The sequence below is a fragment of the Chiloscyllium plagiosum genome, chromosome 27, assembly GCF_004010195.1.
Source record: "Chiloscyllium plagiosum isolate BGI_BamShark_2017 chromosome 27, ASM401019v2, whole genome shotgun sequence".
Taxonomy (NCBI): Eukaryota; Metazoa; Chordata; class Chondrichthyes; order Orectolobiformes; family Hemiscylliidae; genus Chiloscyllium; species Chiloscyllium plagiosum.
The window spans coordinates 13,747,335-13,757,725 of record NC_057736.1 but is presented as its reverse complement, the minus strand read 5'-3'; the positions used below and the strand labels follow the sequence as shown (position 1 = coordinate 13,757,725).

The following is a 10,391-nucleotide window of genomic DNA, read 5'->3' as shown; positions in this document are numbered from 1 at the left end:
CCGGCCTATCACCCTCACCTTAACCTCCTTCCATCTATCGTATTCCCAACGTCCCTCCCCCAAGTCCCTCCTCCCTACCTTTTATCTTAGTCTGCTTGGCACACCCTCCTCATTCCTGAAGAAGGGCTTATGCCCGAAACGTCGATTCTCTTGCTCCTTTGATGCTGCCTGACCTGCTGCGCTTTTCCAGCAACACATTTTTAAGCAGAATCACTACAAATCCAAGAGAAAAATTACTGGCTGTTTATGGGCAAATTATGTTTGACTAACTGGATTGAGTTTTTGATGAGTTAACAGGATGAATAATGTGTGTATGGAGTTTTCAAAACAGTTGATGAAATATCATCATAGGTTTCTTAACAAAAATTAAAACTCCTAAAATAAAGTCTGCAGAAGCAGAATGGATACAAAATGGATTTAATGCCCAGAAAAAGTTAGCATTTGTAGTGAATAATTGTTTTTCATGCAAATGTGAAAGTAAGAGTTTAGCAGTTCTTGTGGGTCAGTCGTGTGTCCCTAGGCTAAAAATTCAGGGTTGAAGCCTATTTGTTGTGGTGTGTCATAACATCTTAACAGGTCAATTAAAACTTGCTTTAACAATCACATTTTGCTGAATGCTTTTCTTGCACTCTTCAGAACAATTTGCAAAGAAATCGATTTAAGGGGAAAACCAACATTGTATTGTATGAGAATGCTGATTAGTTTGCAAGTGGATTCTGATTGGTAGAGATATTGCCATGGAAAATGCCTGGAGAGTAATTGTCAACCAGGAACTGGCATATTGTTTTAAGATTTTAAAAATTTATTTCATTCTTTGTTTTTGCTTGAAATTTTTGATCAAGGCACTTCGTTAATTTAAATTCTGTGCAGCACAACCTTAATTAACTTGCTCATAATCGAAATCATAGAGCATGGGTAGGGATCATTTTGATAAATCTACATTGCCCTCACATGCTAATACCTGCTGCTTAAAGTATGGCTCTTCTTGAAGTACTCCCGCAGTTAATATAGCTGTAGCATAATTTTTTTTGTCCTCCAAAGATCAGTGTCCATTAACCTTCATGATTATTTTCTCTGCACACTTGATATTTTGATGGTATGTACATGAAACTTTTAAGTCTGTTCTAGTTTATCTTGGAAAAATGCAATTGAATTTATATGATGTATACTCAATGAGTGGTTAAGAGTTGGCATGCATTGTCCGGTACGATGGATATTGTTTAAAACAATTCAATAGTGACCTTCAGTGGGGATTGGATAAATATTTCAAGAAGGAGAAATGACAAGAATTTGGTGAAAGAACAGAGGAGTGGAGCTAACTGGATTGTTTTTCAAAAGTGTCAGTGTAGACTTGATTAAATGGCCGCCTCTTGTGGTATAATACCTATCACATTTGTGATGTGTGCATTCCTGTCTGCAAGCACTTGTCCACAATTGCAATGGAAACTGCATATTGTATTTTTTAAAATGGGAATACCGTTCATATACCACAATGTGTTTTCTTGATGAGTCAATTTAAACATTGCTATATTTTTCCTGCAGCATTTGAAATTTCTAATGGATGACTAACCTTTTAACCAAAATAAAAAATCATACCCATTTCAAAATAAGATCAGTAAATTAAGCCATAATTCTCAGCAGCTGGAGACTTTATAGTTGTATTATATTGGAAATTTGTTTGAACTGCCAGAAATTACTGAGCATTTCAGCACAATAGTTGGGGAGCATTTACAGATTTGACCTTCATATAGACCTTTGCATTATGGAAAATAGGAATGTAGGGTTCACTTTTCCAAACTCTTATGTGTTTTTAGAACGGTTGCAGTTGTAGTCTGAAACTGGATGATACCCAAAAATTGGATGCAACGAACTTCAACTTTAAACCAGCAAATCAAATGTTAATTGAAATTATTTGTTTCCCTTTGATCGTGTGGCTCATTTCCAGCAGAAATGATGTGTTCATGTTTACAGAGTATAACATGGTAAACATTAAAAACAGAAGGTATCAGTTCTCTACAGCTGAGTACATTTTAATTCTTTCTGCTCAGTGTCAAAAAAATGGCTTTTCATGAAAGCCAATCATATTCAAGAAGGGACCAAAAGTGTGGATGATGGCGAAAGAGTCAATCAATACTTCGAAGCGCAAAAAATTGCTGAGGTTTCAAAACATTAGTTCAGTGCAATAGATAAACATAAACTGAGAGCCAAAAATGCCTTGACAGAAAATTATTGACAACTGGTCAGGTTCAGGAACAATTGTGAAACTAAATTTACAAAGTTATTTGCTGCATTGAACCTAGTAAATAGTAGGTGCTATATGTGAAAACTATTTAGGAACCTTTCGTTAGAAGGAACACTGGATCTTTTGGGCTGCTTCAGCAATGTCTCTTTTTGTTTTAGAATTCTAACTAGTGTTCAATACACAACATAGTTGCCAAATGTAATACTTGTGTCCGTAATTTGTTTGTTACCAAGTAAATGAATTTTTGCCTTTTTATCTTTTGTTTGTTGGACTATTTATTGGACTATTTCAGGAGTTATGAAAGACAACTTGCAAAATTCAAGTTATTGCCTGAGACCATTGTTTTTTGCCAAGAATGAGAACTTATAGCCAAAATATATTTCTAATCAGGAGAAATATGCAGTTCCATAGGTTAAAACATATGCATGTTAATGGAAGGGCATGACATGCCTGAATTCTTGAGTGTAATTTTTTGATGATATTCCAAAGTTTAAGTGGACTGTATCATTTGAACTTTTTTGCTCAAAACGTTGATTTTCCTGCTCCTTCGATGCTGCCTGACCTGCTGTGCTTTTCCAGCACCCCACACTCAACACCAGTCCTTCTATCCCAATTTCATATCTACCATTACAGAATATTTGCTTGCTGTTTGAACAGTATAATTGGTATTTTTCAGATATAATTAATGGATCATGGCATCATGCTATCTTTATTAGGAAAGGCTGAAGTAAGGACTGCCTTTCCGATTAACCTTTTTGCAACTTTGGGTGTGAAACCAACAGATGATCTCTGCTCAAGCCCCAAAACTTAGCAATTCAAAGCTTCCTCAAATTATTTGAAAACCAGCCTTATAAGAGATGTGAAATGTGCAGTCTTTGCATCGATGCCCGTATTTTCATTCAAACAGAAGAAATTCAGGAATTATTTGATAGCATTTAATATTATAAAAGGAGAAACAGTAGATGGAAGCAAATTATATTTTCAGCAGTTGAATCTACAAGAGGAGATGTGGACAAAAAATGACACTTAAGATTTTTCATGTTAAGGATCACGAGGCTATGGATTTCATTAGATTTATTATTAAAAAAGAGGCCATACTAACATTTAGATCGTTTCAGGTCTCCTGAAGCTTTGCTTGATTCTCGAAGATAAAGCAAAAAATAATTCCCATATTTCCCCCTTTAATTTGCAGAAGATTTATTGTTCAGAAGATTGTTTGGTTAGGAAGAGATCATTGGTTTATGGTTGGAGGCTATTCAATTCCTTGTGTCAGGCTGATAATCTATGGTATCCACAACCGGTCACAATTATTGCGCTGTTGCTGATTGAACTTACTCTGCAAGCACACCCCTGTTCCATACCATCTTATCACTCCTGTTCAACTATTTGAAAAACAGCAGTGCAAATATGACACTCGATGAGTTCCAGTAATTTGTTTTTAAAAGTGAAGCAATTCCTTTCATAGCCCTTGGTTTTAAAACAGTTCTGTTCTTATTTGAGTTCACATTCAAAAATAAAGGAAAAATAAATAGATGTGGTCTTTACAGCCTGAACTCTAACTGCTGTCCCAGCTTGACTCCCTCTTTGGGTAATCCCACTGATCTCTTTGTGTCTTGCCAGCATTCTCAAAGGAACCTTTCGGTGTGCTTTCAATATTTTCTTACGAGCAACAATTCTGCCCTCTCTTGTAATCATGCCCACTAAGCGCAATCACTTGGAGTTAATCTTCCTGACTGTTTTAGACTATACAGCTGTTCAGCTATCGATACCTTTTCCCCAATTCCCCCAGAATGTCTGTTCACTTGAAAATGTGGCCCTAATTTTAGCTAATTTACATGCATTAACATCATTGTGAAATTGGAAACTTAGTACATGTGTGACAACCTGCACCCATGGACACCTATTTTTGTGACCATACCTTCCACTACCAGGTCCACCCAAACTGTGGTGAAGTAATCCATGTCGTCTTTAGCCTGATCTAGCCCACCCCATCTCTGTAATCAACAATTCACTGAGAACTTTATATTGCTGCAACTCTGAATTCTTGTGATCTCCCACTTTCTTCATCCATGATTGGCAACCACGCTTTCAGCCATGTAGGCCTTGAGGTTTGGGATTTGATAACTAAATCTCTCCCTCTCCTCCCTTAAGACCTTAAAATGCTGCTCTTCAATTAAGCTTTTGTGATCCTCCTCAAGTGGCATGCTTCTAATAGCTATGCACTAAACAGTGAAGTCAGTCTGGATCCTTGTAGCCAAGGGACACATGTGGCAAACTGTATCTCACTGGATGCCAGCAAAAAGATCAGAGTAGAGTTGAGAAAAGCCCCACTGATTTCCTATTTCCTTATGTTGATGGAGGAAGCATTGTAAATTTAAATTTTTTGTGGTATTTAAGGAAAAAATGTAAGCAAAACATTTCCGTTCATTTAAGTCTTGATGTTGGAATTCCTTACTGCCAAGGGAGTTGCCAAGAGTAAATCTGTCCAAGAATTGGAAATAATTACAGAATCAAGGAAGAACTGGTTTAAAATGCATCTTCCAGTCTCTGCTTCATTGATTCTTTGGAATTCACTTTTAGATCTGAGCTTGATTTCATTGTAGATCACTATTAATGCATTTCCAATATAAATGTTTATATCTACTGAAATTCACAATTACCTTTTGCATTTCTTCTATCATTTCTGGCCATGTTGTATCTACCAAATACAGAGCAGGAATAACTATTTAATTGTTTTCTTGGTCCCTAGATGATGAAGTTTGCTTGGGATAACTACAGACAATATGCATGGGGGACCAATGAGCTCAAACCCTTGTCGAAGAGTGGACATGCAAGTGGTTTATTTGGTGAGTAATTTGTGAAATAATTACTCTGTAGCACAGAGGTATTGTCAAAACAGTTCGTATGTCTATTAATATAAGAAAATTGCAGTCAATTAAATAAAAGCTGAATATACATCAGTCCTTTTAGTGAAAAGCTTTGAAGATTATAATTCATAGTCAATCTGTTATGTAATTTTCATGTTCAGTAAAGTGTACAGACTAAAGCAGGGATAATATTAGAACTGGGCTCAGGTTGGGGACATAATTAAACCAATGTGGATGGGATGGCTGTGTATAATGGAATCAGTGGGCAGAGGTAAGGTGATAATGGACCAGTATGTAGTATTGAGGATGAGTTAATGGAACCACTTTTTGGTTTGAAGAGAAAAATGCAATTACTAAAAGAATTAGAACTAAAATTATGATTTTAAAAATGAATTCCCAAATTTTGGAAGAAACCCAGTCCATCCTTTTGAGCAGTGTTTGTTAAAGGCGTCCAGCCCTCAGGTCTTGTCTTGCAAAGCACTGTTGGACTAACAGTTTTGCTGTTTCTTTCAACCACATTTTTTAAGCAGTCTTAGTCACTGCTGTGCTGCTATTGCCTTGGCCAAATGTTGCATCCTGGTTTCTTGAGCCTTTCTTTCAAAAAGTAGATTCATCTCCAATCCAAGGGTCTCCTGCGCTTTCTTTAGTTTCAGAAGATCATATAGTTCTGCTTCTTCCATCGTCTTGCAAGCTGACCACTTTTGTAGTTTTACTGGCCTTTCAGAATCTACAATCTCAAATAGGCCCTTTCACTGAGCTGCTGGGTGTTAGAACAAGAAGCAAAACTCATTTGTCCTGATTGAACTCCCTTGCTGTGTGCTGTCTATTATAATATAGCCATTATTTTTCTGGGCCTTTTTTTTTTCAAGCATTCCCTTAGGAGTGACTACTTCTACTTCTCCCTTATTTTCAGGATGTGTTCCAGCACATTCCAAGAGGGCTAATGATTTCCTCCCATTCTTCCTTAACATCTAGAAGACCATGGGGTTGTTTCCCATAAGAAAGCTTCAAATGTGAAAATCCCCAGAGACCTGTGGAACTTTCTGAATTGCAAACATTACTTACGGTAATAAGACACCCCTGTTCTTGGCATCCTGTCTACTACTCTTTTAAACATATTTTTCAAAGTATTATTGAAACACTGTATCACTCTCATCAGTCAAGGAATGATGCACTAAGCTTCGTTGAATATTAATCTTGTCTTAATGCATACAGATCATAATTAATGTGAGACCTATGAAAATCTCTCCAAGAATTCCTACTCTGAAAAACACCTTTATGATTAATTGGCAACATTTTTGATGCCATATTATTTGAGGGATACCTAGTCATGTAATCAACTCAGGAGAATATACTTGCAATCTCCTAGCAAATCCTTCTAGAGACCCTACAAGGCTGATTGCAATTGTTCCAAATGGTAGATTGATTTATGGTTAAAAGGACTGATGGAGTGCAGAACTGAAGGTTAAATCTTGCCAGTTGACATTCTGAATAAGAATTACAGTATGATTTAAGTTCTTTATAAATCCCTGGTCAAAATTTTTAAAAAACCTTTCTGCAGATACTTTTCTATCCATAAGCTTATCTAGCCAACAACCATTTATCGCTTCCTCATCAAAGAGATTGCAATCTCTATCACAGCTTCTACTGCACTGCAGAACTCCCTCCTATAGTCTTAGAGAAGATTCCCCTTTTGATCGGGAATGACAGGGCATGGTGATGTACCGATATTGCCAATGGGCTAGCAGTACAGAAAACTAGACTAAATGCTCTTGGGGCATAGGTTCAAATCTCACCATGATGGATAGTGACATTTGAATGTAATTAATCAATCTGAACTTAAAAACTAACCCAGTACTGACAATGAAATCATCGTGGATTGTCATTAAAAACCCATGTCATTCTAGTGGCATTTGGAGAAGGAAACTCTGCTATCCTTACCTGGTCTGATTCGCATGTGACTCCAGGTGGCCTAGTGAGCCATTCAGTTGTATCTCACTGCTACAAAATCTGATAAAAGAAATGAAATTGGATGTACTATCCAGCATCGGTCATGGCATCAGAAATTATGATGGCACACACATCCCTGTCAACCCTGCCAAGTCCTCCTTCGTGACATTTGGGTGTTTGTGCCAAAATTAAGAGGACTGAATTACAGACTAATCAAGCAACAGTCTGACATAGATATTCCAAGACATTCTCAACCATAGCTGTCACACGCAGACATTCAGTCCCACTGAGAGGGTAGAGCCGGCAGAGGATGTGTTACAGTGGTATACCACAAGGAGAGAGTAGCTTTTGGAGTCACCCATTGGAATCTTATGGCATCTGGTCAAAAATGGGCAAGGAAACCTCCTGCTGATTAGCACCTATCACCCCAAGTCTGCTGATGCATCTGTTCTCCATGTTAAATGGCATTTGGAAGGATGTATTGAGGGTGGCAAGAATGTCCATCACTATGGCTCAGTAGTGCCTCTACCGACCGACTTGGTCAATTCCTGAAGGATGTACTTGCTAAAGATACAGTCTAGTATCTCTTGAGGTAACCATCAAAGGGGAAAATAGTACTTGACCTCATTCTCCCCAATCTAACTGCCGCAGATGCGTGGGTCCATATTATTTGTAGGAGTGGCAACCTTTATTAAGAACATGTTCTGCCTTCTGCTGAAGATACTCTTTAGGTACTTTTGAATGGGGTAGATTTAAAACAGATGTAGCAAATCTAGACTGAACAGTCATGAGGTATTATGGGCTATCAGCAGCAGCAGCAGAATTCAAACACAGATTGTAACTTCGTTAACCAGCATATCCCCCATTCTATCATTGTCATCAAGCCAGTGGATTAATTGAAAGCAAAATACGGTGGATGCTGGAAATCTGAAATAAAAGCACAGTTGACATCCTGTTTTTAGGCATGTCTGGTGCTGCTCCTGGCACATCATCCTGCACTCTCTTTATTGAACCAGGGTTGAAAAATGTCAAGGCCTTCCTGAGGCTGCAGAAGAGACTTACTGGAATAATACCAGAAATAAAGAATGCAGCTACACGTGGAGATGAGAGAAGCGAGGATTGTTTTTGTTAAATTGACGAAGGTTAAAGGGAGATTTAATACAGAAGCTCAGAATCATGAAGAGATTTGATAAAATTTAATAAGGAGAAGCTATTTTTCATGGCTGAAGGATCAAAACCAAGGGAATTACAGTAATTGGTAAATTAACCACAAGCGAATTGAGGAGTCCTTGTTTTTAAATGTTAAAAATTATGATATAGAATGCGCCATCTGAAAAAATTGTGTAACAACTTGTAAACAAGTTCAAGAAGGTATTTAGAAGGTAATTGAATACATTGACTCCAAGGGCAGAAAACTAGAGGACTATTATTAGAAAGTCGGAGAATGAGATGAATTGGATAGCTCTTTCAAAGAGCCTGTGGCTGAATTTTACATTTTACTTTTTGGCAGACTCCAAATTATGCCAGATTTTTGGGAGACTTTTTGTCACATGGTCTAGTGAGTTTTCACACCATATCTGGCTGAAATCACTTCATTAACTACTCCACCCCTCTAGCATTCGCTACATCTGATTTCAGCCCCTTTTTACCATGTACCATTCCCAGAACAAGTTGCCACTTGGAGATACACTAAAGCACCCTTGTCCTTGCACCATTTTTTGAAAGGTTGCTGTGCAGCTGGGCAAATGTTAGCAATCTAACATCACCTCTTCCCAGCAATGTCAAGGCTTATCAGCCACAAAGCTGCACTCCAATGGTGAGCATACAGCATGGCTGACTTCCCCTCACACATACAAGCCCCTTTTTCTCAGTTTGCTGTATAACCATTACATCTCACACTTATCTACCTGTAGCTGCATCTGTCTGAATATCTGTCTAAGTCAGCACAGCCCTATCCCCAATGCCCACTTGCAGTTTATCATTGTGTAGTAGGGGAACATCAAATGCAGGCAGGTAATTGGATGCATCAGTATGCAAATAAAATCAATAGAAACTGAAGTTTGCCCCAATAGTGCAAACCAGATTTTGGGTCATGATCGATGAATATTTTTCAGTCCACAATTAGTGTGTTGCACCCATTACTCATCTGTTGGAAGTCTGTGTCAGTGAGTTTCTTTCTGGCTTGCAGAGTACGGTGCCACTGAGCTCTGTCATGGATAATGACAGCCTCCTCTTCAACAGTGTCATAGAGTCATGGAGATGTACAGCATGGAAGCAGACCCTTCGGTCCAACCTGTCCATGCCGACCAGATGTCCCAACCCAATCAAGTCCCATCTGTCAGCACCCATCACTGCCCTGGTCAAGGCATTGGTGGCATTAAACCTGCACTCCACATCAGTCAGGTATTGCACAATGCTGTTATGAGCCATAATTGCTGTTGGTAGCTTTTGTTCCCCATAGCCAGTCTTATCAAACACCTGGACCCTCAAATGCACCAGACACTAGTGAATGCTTCAGAATGCAGGAGTTGTGGCAGCTGCCAGAGTAGTGGGCATACAAACCTGGGAAGTGATGAGTGATTATAGATCATCATGTGTAAATGGAGAGAAACATCTTCCTGTAGATAAGTTCGCCAATGTGATATAGCTTTCAGTGGCATGAGTGCAATTGATGGGACCTATACCTGGCGAACTCCACTACGTTCCTAGAGTCTGCTACCTAGACTACAGCACTGGCATCATCATTAAAGAATAAAGTGAATCTTTGTGACTTTACACAGTTGACATCAGTCAGTATCTTGATGCATTTGTGGGTGCATGACTGAAAAATCCCACATTGGTCATCTGTTGCTCATTGGAAGTAGCCAGTCGTGCAGAAGTTCAGAGTGGCAGTGACATTCACAGCCACTGGGAGAAACACTCCTACAGCCCTCCAGTATTTGGCAGTATTCTATCACAGTGTCCATATGGAGCCAGTGTTGGTACTGCACCTCGCACATTTCTAAGCAAATAGAGAAGGACTGAAAATCTATGGGCCTCCTGCACATTCCACATGTCCAGAGGGGTCCTGAGAGATAATGACCTTCTCCTGAGTTAAGTGCTCCTTGTCTTTGCAGCTGCCTGCCTTGCTCTTGGTCTAATATGCTGATAGGCACAGCATGGCAAGGTATGTAGCTACAGGCATGCACGTTGATGTTAAAGCAAGCAGGCACCCCTCAGAAGCAGTCTGCTCCCATGCACAAAGTGTCCTTGCAACAGCCTTTCAATGCTAGTTGCAATTGCTCCCTGCAGTTTGACTCTGTGCCTCCTAAATGGTCATCTACTATGTTGGA

At 38.9% G+C, this 10,391-nt stretch overlaps 1 protein-coding gene across 5 annotated transcripts in view; it reads left to right on the top strand.

The window, feature by feature from the left end:
• Positions 1 to 10,391, top strand: part of LOC122563562 (mannosyl-oligosaccharide 1,2-alpha-mannosidase IA-like) — a 144,330-nt gene that overhangs the window by 38,478 nt on the left and 95,461 nt on the right. For all 5 annotated transcript variants that reach the window (XM_043717457.1, XM_043717455.1, XM_043717456.1 and 2 more), the window contains one exon: positions 4,992 to 5,088. In XM_043717457.1, coding sequence (XP_043573392.1) covers positions 4,992 to 5,088 — 97 coding nt within the window. The remainder of the gene's footprint in view (positions 1 to 4,991; positions 5,089 to 10,391) is intronic.